This window comes from Petaurus breviceps, unplaced genomic scaffold (genome assembly GCF_028583685.1).
Source record: "Petaurus breviceps papuanus isolate PSGF00001 unplaced genomic scaffold, PetGlider_PUasm1.0 214, whole genome shotgun sequence".
In the NCBI taxonomy this organism is placed as follows: Eukaryota; Metazoa; Chordata; class Mammalia; order Diprotodontia; family Petauridae; genus Petaurus; species Petaurus breviceps.
Window position 1 is genome coordinate 8,812,078 of NW_027185863.1, and position 25,021 is coordinate 8,837,098.

At 37.2% G+C, this 25,021-nt stretch overlaps 1 protein-coding gene across 6 annotated transcripts; it reads right to left on the bottom strand.

Annotated features, from left to right (window-relative positions):
• UPF3A (UPF3A regulator of nonsense mediated mRNA decay) lies at positions 1–23,952 on the bottom strand. 6 transcript variants are annotated; one of them, XM_069094053.1, is made up of 10 exons: positions 23,579–23,952; positions 20,148–20,254; positions 17,426–17,532; positions 16,461–16,559; positions 16,252–16,362; positions 11,938–11,993; positions 11,688–11,846; positions 8,493–8,653; positions 6,630–6,924; positions 1–2,508 (listed from the first exon to the last, which is right to left on the bottom strand). In XM_069094053.1, the coding sequence occupies exons 1-10, from the start codon at positions 23,894–23,896 to the stop codon at positions 2,335–2,337; spliced, it is 1,587 nt and encodes a 528-aa protein (XP_068950154.1). In that variant the 5' UTR covers positions 23,897–23,952; the 3' UTR covers positions 1–2,334. The 6 variants fall into 6 exon arrangements, 5 of the variants coding, with proteins under 5 accessions (XP_068950154.1, XP_068950156.1, XP_068950157.1 ...); XM_069094055.1 differs by having other exon boundaries at positions 6,850–6,924; positions 23,579–23,950; XM_069094054.1 differs by having other exon boundaries at positions 2,295–2,508; positions 6,686–6,924; positions 23,579–23,951.
• Between the last annotated feature and the right edge of the window lie 1,069 nt (positions 23,953–25,021).

Below are 25,021 nucleotides of genomic sequence, written 5' to 3' on the forward strand. Positions count from 1 at the left end.
TTAAGCTTGAAGAATGACTCAAGTGTTTATTCATAATTTACTGGTAAGGCTCTAAGTTAATTTAATGATGATTTGAATTCTAAACATAGGGCTCAAAAGCAATGAAAAAGATTTTTTAACAAATAAATTGCCAAGTAATTAAATTAAACTAAATACTGGAATTCAAATTGAAAAAGAAAGTAAAACTTTGGGGAAAACTAAATGAAATTACCATAAAACCAACCATATCTGGTTTACTGACAAAATAGCCCTGGGGCCCCTTTGAGAATTTTGGTTCTGGCAAAACCTGATAAACTAGAATTCCCAGACTCAGAATTTTTTCTTGGGCATTTTTACTATGTGACACACAATATAAACAAAGGTTATATGAGAAGATCTTATTTAAAAATAAAGGTGTTAAAACTGAATTATATTGTCACCAATCATGTGTCCCTGAACAAGTCACTTAAAGTCTTTTCTTCCTGATCTCCTTTGATTCTCACAAAAACCCTGTGGCAAATCTAGCATTATTTTCTAGACAATGTATTCAAAAGCACATAAATGGTAAAGGGCAGTACAAAAAGGAGGCACTAAAAAGAACATTCTCGAAAATGGTTATTAATATTTGGCATGCTTCTCACTTAAAAACCATTTTGGCAGGGGGTGCTTACACTTCCTCAAGAGGAGCCAAATCAAAACGAGCTATCTGGGCATCTAGAGATAAAGGTGGAGACCAAGAATCAAGGAATTTCTCTTAGTCTTCTAAGTAGTAAAACTACAAACATCATTTCTTGTCTGGAGGATCCCTAGGTGGCCCAGTTACAGGTTTGCTACTACTGGTTTTTGTATATTCAAGAGAACACAGGATCATTGATTCAGAGCTGGAAGAAACCTTACAGGTCATCTGGTTCAATCACATTTTACAGCTAAGGAAGCCAGAAAAGTTAAGTGACTTGGCCAAGGTTACAGAGTAAGTGGCAGTCATAATTTGAACCCAGGTCCTGTGACTCCAATTGCAGCACGCTTTCCCATATGCAGACTTTCAGGACATATGTGAGTATCCTAGAAGCATGAAAGGTCCAAGAAAGATTTGTCTGAGGAATACTCTAGTTTGCTAGGGTTAGCCCTATGGTGGATCACTGGGACCTTTTTGCATCTTGAACTGTATATTATACAGTGTAACCCCAAAGTACAGGAGTTGTATATAGAGAAAAGGCAAAGGAAATGACATCCTTGTGGCTTTTCTGATATATGCTGACCACATACTTTGTAGGTCATCAATTTCTAAAATCTAACTCCCTATAGTACTTTGATTTTATAAGAATTAATACTAAAAATTTTATTAGCGGACTTAAAAAATTCTAATTGGATGAATTTAAACATAAGTAGGAGAAATAATTTTCAATCTTGATATATTACATGTCTTGAAAAATACAATAATTGGAATTTCAAATCTATAACACTAAAATGTTATATTTAATAAAACATTCAATGCACAGTGCTTAAGGTAAACTAACATTTTTAAATTTAGCTAAAAGGACAAAATACTGTAGTTCATAGTTTCAGACAATTGAAAAAGACACAGTGCATTAAAAATATCTAAAAACTGCAAAATGAATTGAGAGTAGCCATATTTAATTCCTACCCTTTCCTCCCCCCCAATTTTATTACTTTGGGTAAATCCTACTACCAAAGTGTATGTAAAACATGAACATAAGTGTTCATAAGTTTCTATCAAATCATCTCTTTAAAAGTCAGTGCCCCAAACATAAAATAAATAAAATCAGGTATCATACTGTTGAAGTGCTGAGATTTATGTTAGATTGATTTGTTTTAAAATGTAAATGTCAGAACTTAGGAAATATTTACAACATAAAAGGCAAAAGTGGCTGAATTACAAATTCCATAACAATATGAGAACTGGAAACTTTGTGCCACACTAGGGTTGTCTGAAAACTAACACAAACACAATGAGGTACTTGTATCAACGTGTCATGTTGTCACAAATGTGCAAACAATGAAGTTATTGTTATTCACAGAACAGATTTAAAGTGCCTCAGATTTCAAACTGATGCAACACTAATTTTCTTCATTTTTCTTGTCATAATATTTTCTGAAGGAGATCATTTTCTCTCTTTTAGTTAAATAAATACTAGTTTACACTAGCAGAGTAAATTTAAGAAAATGCCAGTCCAGAAGTGGACAAAAAGTACATCTTTGTCATATAGGATGATTACTAGATGCCTTTTTTATGGGTTTTGGCTTATTTCACTGGAATCACTTTTAGTACCCTTTTCTAACTATGTAAGAATGAAACTTGTTCACAACCATGACAGATCTGCCTCGCATGGTGTTTTACTCTGCCTCTTCACTCTTCTCAGAAGCAGCTCCTGCTGGATTCTCTGCCTCACTTTTTCTATCACAAGCCTCTTCAGGGGGCTTTGCAGTGCAGTCAGGAGTTTTACTTGTAGAGCCCGTACGTGTTCGAATGCGAGCTCCTGGCTGGTATAACTGCATGGCTGGACGATCCTGCGTTGAAAGAAGCGAACACAATGAATTTACATTAAAGAAATCATCACCTGAAACTAAGATTCAGAATGACCAACTTGTAGGTATATTATATCATCTTACATTTTTATGCATTGATAATAAAGACTAGTAATCATGGAAATAAAAAAAAAAATCTTGCAGCCAAAAAAATAATCTAGCCTTTAAAAAACACTTTTCTTAGAAGCCAAGCATTCTGAGAGGGACTGAAATGAACCTGTGAATATATGGGTAGATAATATTTAATTGATGCTAAATTGTTCTCTAGGAAAATGCTACTACTTAACTCAAGAATGATTTGTGGAGAACATTGGTATTATCCTAAGAATTCAGTTTGTTAAGGAGTTTTCCCACCTACTTGGAGAGGGATAAAAAACTCAACCCTTTACCTTGGTATCAATCCTTACAATTTACCCCTCAAAATTATAAATATTTGTGGGCACATGAGGCAAAATGGGACAAGGAATACCTCAAATGTGCTTCTTCCAGGGCCACAAACCAACTCATACTGACTAATGAATCAAGAACCTTTACTAAACATGAAATGTCAAAAGCTTCAATATGGACTGCTCAATTCTACTTATCTGTACCGTGCAACTTCAAAGGTTCCTTCTTACAAAAAAAACTAAGTTCAACAATTTTATTAAATAAATGAAAACAGAAGAAGGAAGCTGGTATATAAAGCTCAGTATTATGAAAAGAATGTTTTAAGGCTAGAGAATATAATTGGGATAAAGGACAGATTGCTGAAAATTGTGCATGAGACCAATTCTTACCCCTTGGACATGGAGAGATGGCTTATACAATTCCATCTGGTAATATGTACATCAAAAAAAAGGGGAAAGAGTGCCTTTCTCTCCATGCATGAGTGGAATGGCCCTGTGTTAGGGCCCTCAGCCCAAATAAAGTACAAGTAGCATGTTTTTTCTTCATACATAGGTGGGAGAAAGTACAAGGATTTTGACTTGGCTGCCATTTGCAGGTTGGCTTATCATACCTGTGTACAATCCTGGCTGGCAAAAGGCAGGCCTGAGACTGTACTAGTCTGGCCATCTCTGTACTCTTATCTTTTTGGTATGTACAGGGCTATCTATAGACCTAAAGTGTTTGACTGGGGAGAATATTCTACAGGTCACAGCACAGATCCAGTGCAATATGCAAAGTGGCCAATTTCTTCTCTCTTCCTTTGTTGTAATCCTGATCAAAAAGGACAATGTGGGGGAGAGTGGTAAAGAGGAACTTCTAATCCCCTCTGTGCTTGAGGAATGTAAATTCTTCAATGTAAGGAGGCCACTCTAGCTACTTCATGTGCTGTGGAAACTAGTTTCAATTTAAATGTAATTGCAAATAGGTCTAATCTGCCTGGGTAAATAAGAACTGTTGGTAGTTCTGCTTATTTCTTACTATTTTTATATATGGATCTGAATGCGAAATCAGATCCAAAAAATATATGATTGGTCTTGTACTTACCATTTGTAAAATGATTTCAGATCCTCATTAGAAAGGGGCTATTAAATACAAAGTACTATTATTACTATCACATTGTCATTAGATTTAATCCACAGAAGTATTTATGTGCTCCTCTAACAGAAATTGTGTAAATATCTTACTGTTATGCCATTACTAAAAATAATTGCTTAGACCAACAGTATACAAATTACATTCATATCAATTGTACAGAGAGTACACTTGTTTTCTCAATCAAGCCAATTCGAGAACTTTACATGTGGTTGAATTAGACCACCAAGACCTTTAGATTATTGTGGGCATTAGTGAGGCAAGTGTTGAAATTTTAATCTGGGGTCTATTCTTTTTTTAATGGATAAAATTTAAAGTCAACATAAGCACTATTTGGGACATTGCTCAACAGGTTATCCCACTGTAACGTCATAGTTTAGCTCTAGGTTTACTAAGCTTGCTTGTATACACTAAAGAAAAAGAAAGGTAGGGGCGGTAGGTGACGCAATGAATAGAGCACCGGCCCTGGAGTCAGGAGGACCTGAGTTCAAATCTGGCCTCAGACACTTGACACAAAAAGTAGCCGTGTGACCTTGGGCTTAACCCCAATTGCCCTCCTTTAAAAAGCGAAGGAGAAGGAGAAGAAGAAAGGTAAGATTTAGTGAGAATGAAGTTTTATGCTGAGGCTGACAGCTTGCAAATCTCAAAGAAAAATACTGATGACTCATGTATTCTCTATCAAATAATTTTTCTTTTGAGAAAACACACTCCCTTCAACTGTAACCCATTAGTAAGAAAACATATGGAGATAGTGTAGTTTTTTCCCCTGAAATTGGTATACCAGCCTTGGCACAAAACTTTAAACTTTTTCCTTTGACTTGCTATCCTTGTCAACCCTCACCTCCTATTTTTGAGAAATTTCACAACAAAAAACCGTCTTCAGCAACTTTCTCCCCCACCACACAACTAAACACCATTTATTCTTATGCTTTAACACAGGACCCCAATTTTTACTCTCCAATGCTTCTGTTTACTTTCCCTGTCACCCATCCACCTTCACCTCCAATTAACTTTCCTCTTCAACTCTACTGTTGGTCACATCAATGGAGTTTTGAAAAGAATGCAACACAAGTGACTGTGTGGTTCTATAATCCAGAGCCCGACACATGCAGAGAACAATGGAATCTTTTTTTGGGAGAGGAGAGGGAGGAAGGTGCTAGACGGAGCATGAGCCCAGTGTTCTCCCCTTTGTCATATAGCAGGCAAATATGCCTGGTTCTACTTCACAAGGCTAATTGAGAAAACAAAGTACACCAATAACTAAAATAGAGGCACCAAATACTCAACTAGAAAACAGCAGTTTCTACAAGAACAATCTAATTCCAACAGGATATGTAAGGGAAGGTACTCTCACAATAACAACTTGATAATCTTGCTGACAAGAAATATTTTTGGCCTTGTTACTATATATTCTTCAAGGCTAGTCAGTGCATATTGTAGAAATTTAGGTTGTAAAGCAGGCATGTAATACTTTCTAGTCTGGGGTTTCTTTTTGGTTTAATAAGAGTTGCATATATATTCTCTTACAGGCAACTCATTTCTTTTGGGTTTGATTTATGCAATCTTCATATGAGCTATGCCCTTGGAAATTTTTTCTTTTTTTCCTTGGCTTCTACTACCATAAAATAAGTAAGTCTGAGGAACTAAACATCATCTAATTAATTTTGCAAATTCAATAAAAAGTTTTTTGGGGGGGTGAAGAGCAAGACCATTAGCTAAAATTAACAACTACTACCAGCAGCAGACTTCTTTTAATTATCTAACTTCTATTCCATGGATAATTTAGTAATATATCCAAGAACTTTTAGATAGACATAATTTTAGAAAATGCTTTTATAAACTTTTTATGACTCTCTAGGCCCTCCTTTTTAAAGTAATCTATATGGAACCTAACATTAGATGCCCATACCCAATATGAATCATATAACAGAGCTAATTATTTGGAATAAGAGGAGAAATATTTTAATTCTATGTTTTACATTGGCTATGCAGATCTTGTTCTTGATTCTTAGTTCAATTATTCCTTAATAATCTTAACAGCAGTAATAATATGTAACATCCGTTACTAAAATGCCAATTATGCTCTCCTCATTATACTGGAGGATAATATTCTCACTGGCTATGGTTACTGAACTCCATAACTGCTGGCTCCATGCCTAATGAAACCTTTTATTAATGAATAGTTAGAACCTTATTAGAACAGATTTTGGTCGGCTTAGTTTATACTTTGACATTTACAGTTCTTTAGTGGATAATGCTGACTGCTCCAGTGACTACTACTGAAATATTCTCAGCACTCGGTTCCCGAGGATAATGTTCTAAGCTCCAGGTCTAAATTCCCACTAGATCTAATGGGCCGTGAGCCCCCACGCTCCGCCCTCCCAGAGAGCAGAGAATCACAACCAACGCTAGTTTTCTTCCTCTTCTTCTTTTAAAAGAAAGTAAACCTGGTATCGTTTTTCTAAGACACCATTTAAGCAGAGAACAATTGCTGGAAAAGATTGTTTTAGATTGCAAAAGTAACAACCATTGACCTTGAAGTATAGTTTTAGAAATGAAAGATTATCCTAAATGAATAAAAGAACCTTATTTCTTATGCGCTCCTTTTTGGATGCCATGTCATCACACTTGTCCTCTTTACCCAGTTTGTCTACTGCCTCCACAGTGAAGCTGTAGTTGTGGTTCCCTTTCTTCCCTCTGTCTTGGTTGTATCCTTTCCCCCATTTCAGCTCGTCTTCATTCCTTCTCAAAAACTTGTCAAACTCATAATGAGTTCTATGTTTTCTGCCATCGTCCAAGCGATACCTTTGTCTTTCAGGTTCTTTTTCTCGAAATCTTCTATCCATATCCCTTTGTTCTTTATCACTGTCATTTTGTGACCTGAGGTTCAGTAACAAGTTAGTAGAAGTTTAGTTTCTGCTCAGTTTGGTCAAAGACATCTGAATTTTTCATGGAACTGAAGCAAGTGCAATTTTACCATACACAGGTATAAAATTGTAGCCTGATGGTCGCTCCTTAAACCATTTCATTCCATGGATGATTTTATGCCAGGCAAAAGATACAGTGGACATTTATTCCACATACTCCTTACTTGCCCCTCTAAATTATCTCACAATGAGAAGACTTGCACTGATTTTGATTAGGCAAATGAGGGATATTATAACTAAATTATTAATTCAAACAATATGGTGGAGTCAGAGGGCCTGGGTTTAAATCTTTCCTGTGATGCTCCTTACCCTTCCTGGGCCTCAGTTTCTTCATTTGTAAAGTGAAGAGCTTGGCTAGATGACTTCTGAGGTCCCTTTCCATGTTAAATCTATGATCAATTTATTGCTATAGAATAATGCTACAAGAGCCACCCCATCATCAGCAAGTGTGAGACAGGTGCCTGGGGGTATGGTTATGTACAGACACTAGGGGATAATAGGGAAAAGGTGCTGTTACCCACCCCCCACCCCCCTCACCTGCCCCATTCCTATGCTCTCTGGTCCTTTGGGAGAAAAGAACCTAGAACCTGGGTCTCCAATGCTGTACTACTATATCATTGACTCCGAGGCCCATGATTCATCTATTCCTGGAGTTTTGTACTGATTAAGTAGCTATTGGTTTTGAATAATGGAAATAAACGATTTAGTGTGAAATCACTTCAGTCTGCTATTCTCAATGGAAAAACCATTTAAAAATGGTAATTTGTACACTGTTAATGTTATTTTCTACAACAGTGGTTCCCAAACCTTTTGAAAACTGTTAGAATCTACTGACTAAGAAAACACAGGATAAAGGGTGGCTAGGTGGTGCAGTGAATAGAGCACCAACTCTGGAGTCAGGAGGACCTGAGTTCAAATCTGGCCTCAGATACTTTAACACTTACTAGCCATGTGACCTTGGGCAAGTCACTTAACCCCAATTGCCCTGCCTTCCCCCCTCCAAAAGAAAAACAAAAACAAAACACAGGATAACAAAAAAAAATTAATTCAGTAACACTTGAGTGAATTTGTATTTGGTTACAATCTTATCTATATACATTTGAAAAACAGTAATACATTGGTATGTTTATTATTGAGTCATGCTGCATACTTTATAGGACCTAATATTGATCAAAACAGCAATGTTGACTATAGTATGGATCTGCAGGCCTCACGTAATATTTGAGCTCCCTAGGACTCCAGATGCTAGGATTTCCCAAGAACCACTATTCTAGGACACACTACTCTTATTATTTGGGGGCATAATAGTCAAGGAATTAAATGGACTACTATTCCATCAGGATTATTTTTCCCAAGGGATTTAGATGGCATATAATAAGAACATCCTGAAACGGAGGCATGAGCACACATATTAGAACTGCTCATTTTCTTGTTCTCACATAATTTGGTAAAAAAATAAACTAATGTTCATTAAACAACAACCAGAGCCTCGGGTTTCTTGTGATGGTGATTAGAACTTACTTGTCCTTGAATTCCTTCAGGGAACTTTCCAAGGCTTTGGACTTTGTGCTTCCAGAGCTGGACGATTTTTCCCATTTCCCTTCTTCACCATCAGCTTCCTCTCCTTTTTCTTTTTGCTTCTCTGCTACTGGTTCCTCTCCTTTGTCAGGTTTTTTAAGAAGCTGAAAAATCATACAGCTATTTAAACATCAACCACACATCAAAATATAAAGAAGCTACTCAGCCCTCAAGGCTTTAGATGTCAGAGAATCATTTTAATAAGGATTCTTAACTTCCGGAGTATATGTCATTTTTAAAGTCTGAGAACTTAATTTCAGTTATCAGGGGAAAATTTCCTTTCTAACTCCAATGTATTTTGTTTTCTGCCTTTAAAAACATGGTTCTGAGAAGCGTCCATGAGCTTCACCAGCCTATCATGGGGGTCCACGAAACAAAAAAGGTTAAGAATCCCTGGTTTAAAAAGACTCACTAAAACACAATTCTTTTTCTTGGTCTATATACACAGAAATAGAATTAGTTAGAGAGTAACATGAGAAACATTTCACTTGACTTTAAGTTCTATTGGACGATTTTCCTCAACATTCCCCTTGCTCTTTGTTACATAGTCTTAGAAACTTTAGTATCATAAGTAAATTCCGATTTTGAAAAAACTTTTTTGGGGGAGAGATCTGTGTAGGTTTTAAAATCCTTCAGGTCTACTACACTTTGAATTGCAATCTAGCAAAGTGTTTTGGTTTTTTTTGGAAGGGGGAAGGCAAGGCAATTGGGATTAAGTGACTTGCCCAAAGTCACATTGCTAGAAAGTGTCACGTGTCTGAGGCCACATTTGAACTCCAGTCCTCCTGACTCCAGGGCCAGTGCTCTATTCACTGTGCCACCTAGCTGCCCCAATCCAGCAAACTGATATAAAGATTAATTTTTATTGAGTTACAAACACATATAAAGCAAGGTAATATTTATTTCAGGCATGCGTGCACAATGTTAACACATAGAATGACCCAATCTCCTGACTCTGAGGAAAGATTCCTTCAAAAGATTACCAAGTTTCCACAGAGAGAAATGCCCAGACTATTACTGAAAATCAACAGGGAATAAATAGCACAACCTTTTAAAACAAATAGATATGTGATCTATAACCTACAAACTTCAAAGTCAGGAATTTTCTCTGTAAGGTTAATCTGACCTCCTGATGCAATTTATACTTATTACTTTTTTAAGTCCTCAGAGGAAATGAAAAATGGATGTTTGCTACCCTCTGTCTAGTCCTTTCTTCGTGAAAAGTAAACGCTTTGTCAGTCTTCTGCCTCTTCTCCAATTCCTTAATCTTTTCCTAGCAGAGGTTATCAAATCTGTTGCCCTTCTCTGTAAATTTTCTGAATTCATCTTAAGTTAGGTTCCAATATAGACCAAAGAATTCTTATAATGAACTAATAAAGGATGACTACAAGTTAAGATTACCTTTAATTTCCTATATGCTCTTATAAATCCATTTAAAAATAACAATTCTGGATTTAATGACAAAAGCACATTATGACTCACTTCAGCTTGTAGTGTACTAAGCTTCTAAAATTCTGTTCTACCACACTTGCACAAAACACTATTTTTTCCAATAGTGACTCTGTATATTCTGTCTTCTACCTAGCCTTCAATGACATATCCCCAGAGGAAGGAACCCTACTGAATTTTATACTATTTATTTCTTCAGCTTCCAATGCCATTTTGGATTCTGATCATATCCTCCAAGATGATACCACCTCACTTGGTTTGCTGTCATCTACAAACCGGTATCCAGCATCTAAGACAATGGTGAAATAATGGGAATTATGCAAATCACGCTTAGGTGCTCAAAAGGCGGAAATTAAGGTAGCAGGTTTCTACTAAAAGAAGCTGTGCCACTTTCATCAAAAAAATAGGATTTTAGTATTATCATGTGGAATTTGTTTATGTAGTAAATTGAAAAAGATGTCCCTTTTTGAGGGTAATTATACTTTATTACTGTGACTGGACTATTGCAACAGCCTCCTGATTAGCTTCCCTGCCTCCAGTCTGTGGATTTCAATCTTCCATACAGCTGACAAAGTGATTTTCCTAAAACGAAGGTCTGACCATGTTACTTTGCTACTCAATAAACTCCAGTGGACCCCAATGACCTTTAGGATTGAATATAAACCCCTTTATTGGGTATTTCAAGTTCTTTACAACCTGGTCCCCTCCTATCTTTTACCTTTCCAGTCACATTACTTCCCTCTGTGTACTCTATAGCTCAGCCAAATTGGTAATCCTGAAAGTCTTCACACAAAACAGGTCATTTCCTATTGCTGTACCTTTCAAAGTTGCACCCTCTCTTCACCTGTTCTTCTCAGAAACCTTGTTTTTTGTTTTTTTAAAGACTCAGCTCAAGTGCCACCTTTGCCCTCTCCTGGTCTCTCCAGCTGAGAGTACTTTCTGCCCAGCCCACCAATGTCACCTTGTTTCTATTTGTATGTGTTCTGTATGTATATTTATGCTATCTTCCCTATCAGCATGCAGCCTTGAAGACAGAAGCTGTTGTATCCTCAATACCTAGCACAGTGTCACATACAAACAAGACGCTTGTTTATTGATTGGGGAATATCTGACTGAGATAGGTTAGATGTATGTTAGCTCTAGAAGAGAAAGAGTATGTAAGCACATTGATGAGTAAGTAATAAAAAACTTTAAAAAGGCTGTTAGCATCCATTGATGTTCACCTAGTTGATATATACTTCCTCAGGCCAAAATTTAAGTTGGCTAGTTCAGTTGGTTAAAACAAAGTACTACTGGAAGTCAAGCTTGAAAGTCTGATTTTTGTGTGAGTCAGTTCATTATGCAACAAGAAAAAGTGTTTTACACACACAAACAACATCTTTAATCCTAGTTATTTTTAAACATATGCCAGCAGTCACAAAGGGAGCAAGGTATTCACCCACTAACTACTGACAAAAGTTATCTGAAGCAGTATCTTTTTTTTTTTTTGGAAGGGGGAGCAAAACCAAGTGTCTCAGGCCAAATTTGAACGAAGGTCCTCCTGACTCCAGGGCACCATCTAGCTGCCCTGAAGCAATATTTTAATGATCACAGATCAGTAGTGTCCATACAGAAATACCTTGAAAACTGCAAGCCAGTAGTTGAATATATTATTTTTTATTAACTTTAAAAGATTTCTGCCCAAATTACCTTGATTCTTATCTCTTTCTCAGCAATTTTCTTTTGCTTTTCTGCTTCTTTTCTCTTACGTCTTTCCTCTTCTCTGCGTTTTCTCTTCTCTTCTTCTCTCAAGCGTTTCTTTTCTAATTCCCTTCTCCTTCGTTCTTCCCTTTTTTCTTCTCGAATTCTCTGAAGAGGTGGAAAATTGTTTATATAAATGGCCCAAATAGAAGTAAGCACAAACAGAAAGGTCGTTCATCGGATGAAAGGCCAAACCTACCTGCTTTTCTAATTTTCTATTTTTAATATATTCCAAAAGAGGTGTTGTTCTTCTAGCTAAAACACAAAAAAATGTGATGTAGTATGGAATTCCTAAAAGAAGTAGTCTTTTAAAAACAATACTTGCACTTGTTTTAACATTTAAATGAAAATAAGTATTATATAGTGCTATTCACTTTGTCTCACGAGCGAACGTATTCTGAATGTGGATAGCACTCACAACTAGGTCAAACAATCATGGTAATTATCACCGATAATTACAGAGATAGCAAAATTTTAAAAATGATTTGTTAACTGGCCTATTAGTGTTTTAACATGCCACTAAAATAAAGTAAAATGCATTTGACTTTTCAATTGTTCTACACACGTATCACCTGTATATTTAATTTGGACATCTGTGCTTATTAATAATATACTTTTTAAGGACACATTTCGGCAATAACATTTATTTGTTCTTTATATGTATTATTTTCCCCCGGGATCTTCCTTTTCTGGTCTCCAAAGAAAATGGTATGAACAATTTCATGTCTATTTTATATACACACACACACATCCTTTTAAATCCTTGCAATATATATTCTAATAAATCAACCTCAAATCTTTTATAACCATATAAAAAATACACACCTTAAAATATTTCTTCCAACCACGAAGAATATTTTTAATGACTCTAAGTGACAGTAGTATCTCACAAAGCACCAAACACTATGGAATGAATGTCCCAGGAAACATGTCATGCCCTCACCCTAGAGGTAGAGTTTGATTTGGTTTAGGTGAAGGTCAGAGAATACAAATCCATAGCAAAGTAGGACCACAGGCGTTTGTTTCCAATCAGAGTGGGTGACTCATTCTTGTTCTGCAGAATCAAAGTCTTGACATGTGAAAAGATATGGAAGATTGTTTAGATCCATTCTATTAGTGGGTCTGGGTAGCCTCAGGGATCTACAATTGGGAAAACGTCTCTAAAGCAATCCCCTTCCCCAGGTATTCCTAGGATCCAAACTGATCCAAGGTCAAAATGAGCTAGCCAAAGCAACCCTGGCTTTGGGGGTTATTCTCCCCTGGGCCTTTTGGGGAATAAGAGCCAGAATTTGTAGAGCACTTTAAAATTTGCAGCATGTTTTATATACAGTATCTCATCTGGTCTACAAAACAATTCTGTGAGGTAGATGCTGTTATTAGAGTAATTTTACAGATGAGGAAATTGAGGCACAGATAAGGCAAATGACTTGTTCAGGGTCACAAAGCTATGAAGTGTCTAAGGTAGGATTCAAACTCAAGTCTTCCTGACCCCAAATTCAGCACTGTATTCACCATATCACCTAGTTAAGCAGGAAAATCATTATTAGAAAAGTAGTACTCCTTTATTAGGTGCACATTAAATGAAATCTCAGCTGAGGTATAATGCTCCCTGAAATTTCATGCATGGCATAATAGACTACAGAAGTCCACAAACCCATGAAAGAACCCTGAGTGTTTTGGGTTGTAGGCTGACTGTATGCATTAAGTTGACTAAGGTCACCTAAGCATGTCAGTTAGACAGTACTGAGGTACCCTATTTAGAAAGAAGGGACAGGTCTTGTTGTGAGACACAAGACTGAGCAAGGTCTTTTCAGGATTTGGTGACTTACATGCCAAATTCTTCACAATGGGTTTTTTTCTCTGCTGCAATGCATACATAAAAGTTGTGAGATTATGATATTTATTGCCCAAAGGTAAGAGATTGACCCAATATGGTTATATGACATTACCATTTAATCCTCATTTTCTACACTTGGTCATAAAAATTGCTTAAGAAAAAGGAACAGCAACCTGCACTAAGATTAAATTCCATATTTAAATATGTAGAAACAAGATAACAGAAAGGGAGAATATTTTTAGCCCAATTCCATTAGGTATATACTATTATCATTAAAGTTAATGGATTTCTGAACATGTACCTGGGTGTAGATAACCGATTTAAAAGGAACAAAAGTATCTCAAAATAGCACTGGAATGGTAAAAGAATCAAGAATTAAAGTTTATAATGTCTTTTACCTGACCCACTTCATTTAAAGGAATATTTTAAGGGCAGTAAGAAATGAAAAGTAAGTTTTACAAATAACTTTTATTTGTTTTCCTTTTAGAATTTTTCATACATAAAGAAGGGCAGACAAGTCAATTAAAAGGGTGCCATATGTGAGAGTGCTCATGGTACTCTATATTTCAAAGTCCTCAAATTTTTTATTTGGGCCAATATTCTACTTAAGATAGTTCTATTTCAATTACATCTTCATCCAAGAAGTCTAAAATATTCTATTTACAGAATTTACTCAAATATTCCCCTCTCTGTTCACTTCTCTTGATATTTTATTCTAACATCGAAGATTATCCAAATATTTTCATTAACAGTGACAAAATTAATTAGCATCATAACTAATCAATATCTAGATTTCCTAATATTTCCCAATTCCTTAAGCCAATTCTGCCAAGTTCCTGGAAACATTCAAATTAGAACAAAAGCCTCTGATTCTGAAAGAGAGGCAAAACGAAGGAATTCTCAAGTGAATGGAAGAGAAGAGTTTATATTTAGGACTTTCTTTACTTTCAAGTTTCAAGACTGGGGATAACTTTACCCAAGTCATACAGAAAATTACTGAAATATTAAAAAAAATGAATTTTAAACCGAAGACAGAATTCTTAGACGATGTCAGTCCTTTGATGATTCCTCCATAAATTAAATGATTCTATATATTTACATTTTTTCCAACAGGAAACATTTTAAAGAAATTATCATCAATCTCTAAAGATATTTTGGATCATTGATGATAATAAGCATGACCAGCAGTAGCATTTACACAGCACTTTTAAGATTTACAAAATACTTTAAATAAATACATTAACTCATGTGATCCTCATAACAAGGATGATGCAAATTACGTAAGAACTTCTGAATCTCAACCAACCACTCAGTTTTACTGTATGGGATGAGAAACTTTTGTTTTCAAGATTCTACTTTTTATTGGGCCCTTCTGTTTGCCATTAATTACTTATCCTTTGCCCTGGGATAGATTGGTAGCAAATTCATATTGGATCAACACAATTGCTGAGCACGTAGCAGACAGATCAAGGAACACTTTTATAATTAAACTGAAAGAGGCTTGTGTGGGAAGATAAAGAATAATGTAAGAGTAGACTGAAATGATATTCATTTCTAGTATCAAGAGAAAGATCCAAATGCTATTTCTTAGTCACCCTTGTTTTAATGGAAAAGAGACAAATATCATTATTGTTAAGATTTAAAGTTCATTAACATATACCATTAATAAGACATAGTAACCAATTAAATTGTTACTTGAAGACCTTTAGATACAAGAAAAGTATATATGCATGCTTAAATGGCAAGTATGAAAATTAACTGGAAGCATATTGTCCTTAGATTTTAAATGCACATGACTCTAAGTCAAGGGTTTTTAACCTAGGGTCCAAGAACCTCCCATTGGGTCTTTGGAAAGATATCAGAAGTTATGTGAACCCAGATGGGAAAATGACTACATCTTTACTTCCATTAACCTCTAACTGAAATTTAGCATTTCCTTCAATCATTTTAAAAAACATTATTCTGAGAAAGCATTCACAGGCTTCACTAGACTGCCAAAGGGGTCCACGACACAAAAAAAGGTTAAGAATCCCTATTTCAAATAAACTTCCCCCCACCAACTTTCTCATAAAGTATAAGTAACTTGATCTTCAGAGCTTGTACATTTTTTTCCTAAATGGGGATGCTAAGAGTTATTTATTTCCCAACACCGTCAACTTTCAATAGGAAAGGCAAAAGCATATAGTCAAATCAGAATTTTTAGTAATGGTTAATGCTATTCCTTAATTTACTAGGTTTGACCAATGCGTCTCTTTTGAAAAAATGCAAAATAGCAACTCTGAGTTAAAAACTTTTTTCAGTGAGAGGCTACTATGATTACCTTCTTTTCAAAGAATGCCAATTTAGACATCATAAACATTATATTTCTCTTCTTTCATGAAAAAACAAAACAAAACAAAACTGCCCAGGAATAGGAAGTTCAAAAGGCCTAAATGAATGCTCATTTGTAATCATTCATGACTTTTTCTACCATGTACCAACTGAAAATTCATGTATTTTCCACACTGTAAGATTTTTACAAGCTGACAGCCTTTCATAGTCACTGAGGGGGTATGCTTAATTGCTTCCAATCCAACAGTATATTTTTATTTCCCCATAACAAAGAAAAATGAATATCTACCTAAAAAATCTGTATAAAAGGGAAAAGGGGAAGGAAAAAAAGCAAGCAAAACAGACCAATGAGTTCCCGTGTCTTTGCCTCAATCTCTCCCAAAAGAGTTTCAGGATTGGCACTTATTTTCTCCTCTTCAACACAATAGGTTTCTAGAAACTTCCTATACTCTGGATCTGTAAATAAGAATGAAAAATTATTTCCCAGAAATTTGACAGATGCTACCAGATAAACTGAATCTATTTTTAATTAAGCATTCTTTAAAACAGATTACCTTCTTCAATGCTCCCTGCTTTGGCATCTTTTTTCTTTAATTTCTTTTTGGAAATCTTTTGGAATGGAGCAAATTCTACTACAGCAGGATATTCCAGACCTTAGGAGCAAATATCACAAAATTTTTTACATTATATAACATATCTTTTTAAAAACATGAGCTACATTTGTGAGGAAAATTAATTACCTACTTGAATAATAGGAATTAAGCAGAAAAGGGAGAACTGTATGACAATGATAATTTATTAAAACTCCTTAAAATGGTTTCTGGGCTACTCACACATCACTTTAAGGAAACCTGGGACATATGAATACATATGAAGTGCCTGAGAGCAAGGAAACAGACAGAAAATCTATAAAAAAAAAAGAGACCCAAGAATTCAATATGTATAACATTCTGGTATTATTTTTTATATAGAGGCCTTCAGCTGGCCCAAGGATTCCCACTATATTAGAGCAGAGCAGACTGTCACGATGACACTTAATCACATACAAAAAATTAAATTATTTCCAGTATACTCTGCTTACAAAAGGAAAGTATGCAATACATTTTATAAAGTTTATATATAAAATTTGTAATTTTTTTTTAATGTTAAAGGAATTACGTTTCAATCATCTGGAAAACTCACTTATGAGAAATGCCACATTCTTGAGTAATGTCAGATAAAAGTGCTGGATAAAGAAATAAATGCCAGATACGACCATGGTCTATAAAACTTTTGATGGCACAGTTAGTATTGTCACATAATCACAAGAACATTAATTTATCTAAATTACTGTCTAACATTCAGGATGGAATCAAATTAATAGTTACAGAAAACCCTTTAGAGAAGTTTTTTTTTAAAAATAGCTCTCCTTTTAGATGTTAGAATTACTCATATTAGATACTTAGAAATCAAAACTAATTCAGCAAAACATTTTTAAACTCAAAGTTTGTAACAAATTCAAAAATGTCAGTGATCTAACCTTTGCTATCAATGAAGACATAGCCATCAAAACGGTCTCTAAAAAGAAGGATGTCATCAGGATTTCGAAAATTAATGTACGCTCTTGAGTAAAGATGAGGATAAAGACTGAAATAAGAAAGAATAGTATAATGAATTAGGGTATGATATTAAAATAATAAAAAAGATTTAAGGCAATGATAATCTTGAACATCTAATTCAGGTTTCTTTGATGAAATTAATAAATAGAATTTTCATGTCAAAGATTTTCTCTCTAGAGAAAAAGGATTAATTTTTATGTATTATTAGAAAAAATAAACATTAAACATGACAATTATATGTTTAGGAAATCATATTCTTATTTTTCTCATGAACTCATGGAAATATTTTTATTCATTTCATCTGTCAGATTCCTATTCACACTGATGAGACCAAGGATAATAAACCTAATTATGGATTTTAAAATTGGTCTAAGTGCCACTCTACCAAATATTTGGATTATCATGTTTTATGGTGTAGCATGATAAAAGAAAGCTCTGGTTTTGACTCTAGCTTCCTCCCTGACTAGTGATACTTAACCTTAGGGAAGTCACTTAAATCTGTTAGAGCTTGTTTTCCTCACCTGGAAAATGAAAGAGGCTGTGGGGTGGAGGGTAGGGGAAAGACGGGGAGAAAATTTGTAACTAAAAATCTTGAGGAAATGAATGTTGAAAAGTAAAAATAAATTAATTAATTAAAAAAAAGAAAATGAAGAGGCTGAACTAGATGATGTCTAGGAGGGTCCTGATAGCTCAAATGTGTCATGATTTTATATTTCTGGTCACAAAGTATAGCCATTCAATTATTAAGAAATTCCAATGTTAATTTAGGAACAAGTAAAGGAAAATGGATAGTCACAAAATCATAGTCCTTTAGTGTTCTTAGTATTAAAAATATAGAAAGATAAAACATTTGAAAAAGTAGAGGAGGGGAAAATAAACCTTTTTATATGAGTCAATTTTTTGACTAAACTTTAAATGATAACCTCTCCTTTCAAGGTAAAAAGGAATGATATCCTTAGGCAATACATAAGCCACAGTTGAGATCATTTTTAAAAATTTTTAATTTTTTTTTTTGTTTTTTGGAGGGGGGAGGGCAGGGCAATCGGGGTTAAATGACTTGCCCAAGGTCACACAGCTAGTAAGTGTTAAGTGTCTGTGGCCAGAATTGAACTCAGGTCTTCCTGACTCCAGGGCTAGTGTTCTATTTACTGCACCAACTAGCTGCCCCTGAGATGTTTCTTATATTGTCAAAGAGCTGTTTTGGAGCCTATTTCCCTGGTGAGAGATCAGGTTGGAAACATTAATGTGTAATGCATAAATGAAATACTTTATTATCAATACTGACTAACAGTAAAACTCTTTACTAGGTGCTAAGGAGAAAAAAATGGCCAGTTAAGTTGGAAATAAACAAAACATTATTCTATAATTAAAAATTAATTCCATATTGAATCTTCATTTGGAGTAATACAAGCTAGTTCTCACTGCCATACCTCAAAAAAATAATAATATAGAAGAAAATATTCAAAGTGTACAACTAAAATGATTGAGGATCAAGGTGATATGGAGACTATATTAGAAAATGCTTAAGGAATTAGAAATCTTCGTATTGTAAAGAAGACAGCTGTTCACGGATGGTGAACCCAGATATTAGGGTTCCAGGATATTAAAATAAGAGCAAGGAAAGAAAACAGAAAGCTTACTTTACATTTTGGGCAATAAATTTATGGACCTTGATACTTGAGATGTCAAAAATAGTTAACACAAATGAATGTATGAAAAAAAACCATAACAAATTCCCAAGAGACTCTAGGATATCTAGAGTGAACCCCTGGCCTTTGCATATGATCCACAGAAGAATAATCGTACCCTTCCCCCAAGACTTGACACTTCTGTCAGAAAGAAATTCTGAGTTCAATGGATCCTTATGTTCTCACATAGACTAGAATTTACTGATTGCTTTTTTTAGGTTTGGCCATTCAAGATGACTCAGAATCCCGCTGCTGCTTCTCTTGTCACAAAGGCATAGAATGGTGTGAAGGTCACCTAATCAGTTGTGATGGCCCCCCTGGGAGTCACTGTACAATGTGTATCATGCTGCTTCTGGAGAGTCACCAGAAAAGAAGTCTGTACAGATCTGCTACTTTAAATTAAAAAACCAAAATTTGTAAAGCTTTCTGAAGAATAGCCACATGAAAAGGTTTATAAAATAAAAAGTTTACCTAAAATGTTACAAAATTGTCAAGGATACAACTTTATTCTTTTTGTTCCAAAGTAAAGGTATGAGATAAATATTCTAGTTTGCCTTCAGAGAAAATTTAATGTCCGTTTAGTCATGGTTTACTTTTGAAACATCAACAAACTAGAAGGGAACTGCCAATACTAAAGGGAAAAAAAGTAATTTTACCATGACTCCACCTCTGTTTATATTCACCAAAAAGTTCAACCTTTGGAGAAAAATTCATTCTCATGTCTTCTGGGACAACTGAAACAAATCACTATCTAGTGATATGTATGAAGAAACACATGTTTAAAAAATATTATTTACTAATTTAGAGTGGTAAGTTATATAGAAAATATGCAAAGAACTGTGAAGAGATATGAAAGGGATTACAGGAAGAGGGAAAAATTTTTGTTATCTATGTAAATTTTATCACTAGACAATACTTCTTGGCTTCTCTGTGTTGAAAAACAGATCCTCCTCACCTGGGATCAGCTGTACAAAATTCAAAGTAATCATGAGCAGGAAGTGGATGCAACTGTTCCTCTAGCTGCTCCTTGGTTAGACTGGGAGGAAGTCGACGAATAACTACCTGAAAAATACAAGAAAAAATATTTATTAATATACTCAGATCCTGTCCAGATTATGACTTAATTAACAACACCAAATCTTAGGAAAGGATGAAGACTATATTAGGAGATAAAAGGCAGAGAGTCCTTTAGTCTCCAAAATTTGTTGATGATGTTGCTTAAATAAACATTTCACCATAGTGAGGTTCTTAAGAAATGAATTCTACCTATAACCTTTTTATTATTACAGAATTGTTAAAGGTCCTGCAACAGATTAGAGTGCATAAATAACTGAAGAATCTGTGTATAAGTCTATGACACAGTGGGTAAGAGTTAAAATGACTTGCCCAGGGGTACCTAACTCCTACGTATTAGAGGTGGGATTTGAAACAAAACTTTTCAGACTTCAGGATCAGCACCTATCCATCATTCCACACTACCTCTGTAAAAGATATAGGTATCTTTTTTATGCTTGATACAGACATGACTACAAATATTTCCACAAAAATCACTGAATCAAAATACATTAAATACTTAATTCTCAATAGACCTCTTAGTCATTAAGGTTTTCCATTTGTCTGGAAAGATATATAAAATGTCATCCACTTTCCATTCAACTCAAGAAGACCTTTACAGGGTCATAGTACCATAGATTTAGAACTATATGTGACCTCTGAGGTCATCTAGTTCAACCCCCTTATTTTAATGATAAAGAATCTTTGGCCCAGAGAGTTAGGTAACTGGCCCAAGGTCCTTTAATGCATTTAATCTCTGAATCAATTAGAGATTATTTTGAAAGGTGTTTTTTTCCCCACTGTAAGAGTTATGGGATTTAAAGATCTTCCATGCCCCGCTGGACTTGCTGACGTAGCAGGAAGGGGCGGAGCAAGAGGAAGCGGAAGCCAAGCTAGCGTTCCTGTGGTGGCTGGCGGTGGTGGCGACGGCGGCGGCAGCAGCAGCAGGGGCAGCGGCAGCGCAAAGCCCTTTTTGACTTAGCCAGAATTTCTGCTAAGGACTCCTGCTGAGGACTGCCAGGGGCCGGAGCTGCTGGGAGCGCGCTTCCCGGACGCTGGGTGGTTGCTGTGAGTGGGGAGAGGAGGACCTTTGCCTGAGGTAGCCTGTTCTGTTTTAAAGGCTTGAAAATGTGGGTGCTTTCTACTTTATCTACCTGTGCCAATATCATAACTACTCTGATGGCTTTCACTTTCTGGTTTTGGGACTCAGTCTTTTGGTATCTTAATAAATTTTCTAGTTTATTTCCCCATATGGCAAGCATGACGTATTTTGTAATGGATAATTATATCATCATATTTGTAATCTCCATAGGCATTGTGAATATGGCATTGCTGATACACCCACAAAATACTCTAAGTTTGTTATTTGAACAAGAAACTGTCATTCTCTGTACTCTAAATGCATTTATTTGTATTACATTATGAAATTAGAAAAGACTAGGTGACCAGAGTAAGAGAAGATAGTCTAATTAAAAGCATATTTGTTGGTAACTAGATTTAGGCAAAGCATTTTGACACTGTACCTTTGGATAAGATGAACATATATTGACTAGTCAGTATGATTTTAGGCTGCATGAAGACAAGAAAAGAGATCAGAACAAGGAAGGCGACCATTCTGCTGTACTCTGCCCTGGTTAAGAGTAAATCTGGAACACAGTGTTCAGTGTGGGGTATTTTAAGAAGGACACTGATAACTTGCAGCTCATCTGAAAGAGTGATCGAGATGGTGAAGGGATGAGAAAAAAATGCAATAAGAGGCTCAGTGGAAGGAACCAGAGCTGTCTAGCCTGGAGAACAGATGACTTAGAAGATATATGATAGACTAGTCTTCAAGTGTTTGAAGAATTGTTTTGTGGAAGAGGGATTAGATTTGTTCTGTTTGATCCCAGAGGGCAGAACTAGAAACAACAGAAGTTGGGGTGAAGCAGATTTAGGCTAGATGATGCTTCCTAACAATTAGTCATTCAAAAACAGGGTGGACCACCTGGGAGGTAGTAGTGATCTTCAAGCTCTTCCTGGATAAGGACTTGTCCAGAATGTTATGGAAGGGACTCCTATTTTGGTACAGACTGGACTAGATTGCCACCTCCCCTGTAACTCTTTCCAACCTAGGTCTTTTAAATTCTGAAATACTGTTGCTTTTTTTTAAACTAGCCAGACTACAATGTGAATCTTCTTACATACAAAGTAATTATTTTGGTTCTTTGTAACATATTCCTCATCTCTCATGGCATCATTAATATTTTTAAAAAATTCTCAATCGTATGAATTGACCACTTTTCAGGTATGGTTTTCTTTACAATTGGGAGTCCGTTTTACTAATGTTCATCATATCAATTTAAAATCTATATTCTCAGGTCATGCTGTTATTTGCAGCTCTGCTTCCTTTTTTGTTTTTAGAGTATAAACTCTCTGCCAGTCTTCAAGAACCAAAGGGCAGTCAGAGCTTACCTTCTTTCTCTGCATTTGATAGCCTGAAATTTGTAACCGTGGGAGCTTCTTAATCAATCTAGAAACATTTATATTGAGCTCTTTCTATGTGCAAACGTCAGTGCCAGATGCTGATGACACAAAGACAAAAAAGACACAAGATTGTCTTCAAGTAGCTTACATTCCAACTGGAGGAGTAATTACTACTGGTATGCCGGCAGCTTGGAACCGAGAGATGCAGGATATAGAACAATTCTGCCTTCTAGAGGGCAGCAACTGCATCTTTTCTTTTTTGTCTTTGTGCACCCAGACCCTAACACAGTTAATTAAACTGTTTGCCGAATGAGGGTGGGGAGAGGTGGTCACCACGAACTGATTTCTACAATGCCGCAGCAATGGAGAACAATATTCGAATTTCATTTTAAAGCCAAATTAGACGTTTAAAAAAATGTCTTAAGTGACTTCCACCTTGCCCTAGGAGAGGGGAAAAAAATCATGCGGAGCAGAATACAAGGGATTCAGTGCCCGGGGTTCCCTCCCTTTTCTGGGGGCAGTTTTTTTCTTACACGTAAGAGACCCTTGGACAAAAGCCACTGCGGCCGGGCATTTCTGAAGACCAGCCTGTCCAATCCCTGTCCCTCCTCTGCTTCCCCCCGGCTCTTCCTTTCGGCTTCCTCCGGCTGCGCCCCCCGCCCCTCCCCCACGGCCGCCTGCGTCCAGGGCTCCCGGGCGCTCTCCCCGGTCCTGAAAGCTCGCCCGCTCTGCCTGGCTCCCGGGCCGCGGCTGCTGGCGGCTGCCTCCGCGCACTCCCTTACCCCCACCGCGAGACCCTTCCCCGCCGACCCCCGGGCCGCGCGCCCCTCCCTTCCCCTCCCCCTCCCTGGATCCCCCCCCACCCCCGACCTTGCTCAGGACCGTTTTCTTCTCCTCCCGCGGCTTGCTGCCTCCGCCGCCGCCGCCGCTGCTGCTTCCGCCACCCCCGCAGCCCGAGGCCGAGACGGCGGTCGGAGGCGTCTCAACTTCGCGCCGAGGCGACTCGCGGCGGAACTGGATCTCCATCGCTGTCCCTCCGCGGGAAGATGCCGGGGGTGGTGGCAGGGGCGGAGGCGGAGGCGGTGGTGGCGGCGGCAATGGCGGCTTCTCCTTGCCGCCCGATCCCCGCCCGGCCCCGCCGACGCCAGAACCCCCGGCCCCGCTGGCTGCCTCCTTCTCGGACCGCATCACGCACCCGCCGCTGCCTCAGGCGCTTTCTCCCGCCCGTTCGGGGAGTGTCCGGAAATCTCGCGAGATCTCCGCCTACGCTCTCGCACCACCCTCTCCCTCTCCTTGGTCCCGCCTGCTAGTCGAGCTTCTGGCTGACCGTCCCGCTCTGCCTGGTAATGAAGGGAAGGAGCAGACCCGCGGATGGGTTAGGGAAGCTGGGGGACTAGGAGCATGTCAGAAAGGAGAGGCATAGGGACTTGGCAAGAAAAGACGGTCTGGGGGTTTCTGGGGATGGAGACCATAGACCCGCGGTCCATCAGGGGAATTAGAGCGGGTGGGGTGGGGCAGGGCGGGGCCGGACGGAGGGCCGGTGCGCCTGCGCCAGGACCGGGGAGGCGAGTTCCCGCTCCGTCTGCTGCAGTGCTGTCTCCCGAGTGGTGGGCGGCCAGCCAGGCGACCTTAGGCTGTGCTTGAGGTTCGCACTAGAAAATATCCGAGCCCTTCCAAGCTCACCCGTTCTGGTGTCCTAGGGGGGATGTGATGAGATTGGTTCAGAATTCCAGGCTATTAAACGTAAAGATGCGGTGTGTCGGATATTAAACATTGGTGCATGCAATCCAAAAGGTGTTAAGAGCGTAGGTAGGCACTTACGGATTCAACTGGCCAGGAAAATCATCCCCAACCCTCACCCACCCAATCTCGGGGACAGGAAGGGAAAGAGTGAAAACGACAACCATCAGCAGCACCCTATGATACTCACAAATAACTTCATCTCCCCTGTATTCAGGTGCTTCCAATGACAGGGACACTAACAAGAAAGATCAAGTTCATATCTGTTTATTTTTTACACATGCAACTACTAATAAATGCTTTGGGTTAAAATTGACAAGGAAATCATTTTAAAATTATTTTAAATAATATTTGCGGTTTATTTCCATTTTATTCAACTTGGCAATAATGTTGTTGTATTAATAGCACCTTTCTTCCAAGCACCTCAAAGACGTGACAATTTTTCTCATGACAATTAGCAAATAAACGAGACACACAGATAAGATGAGGTTTCAGCGGCAGGAAAATGGAAGAAACCAGGGCCATTGACTTTAACTATATTTTGAATGTTATTTATATGTGACATTAATAATC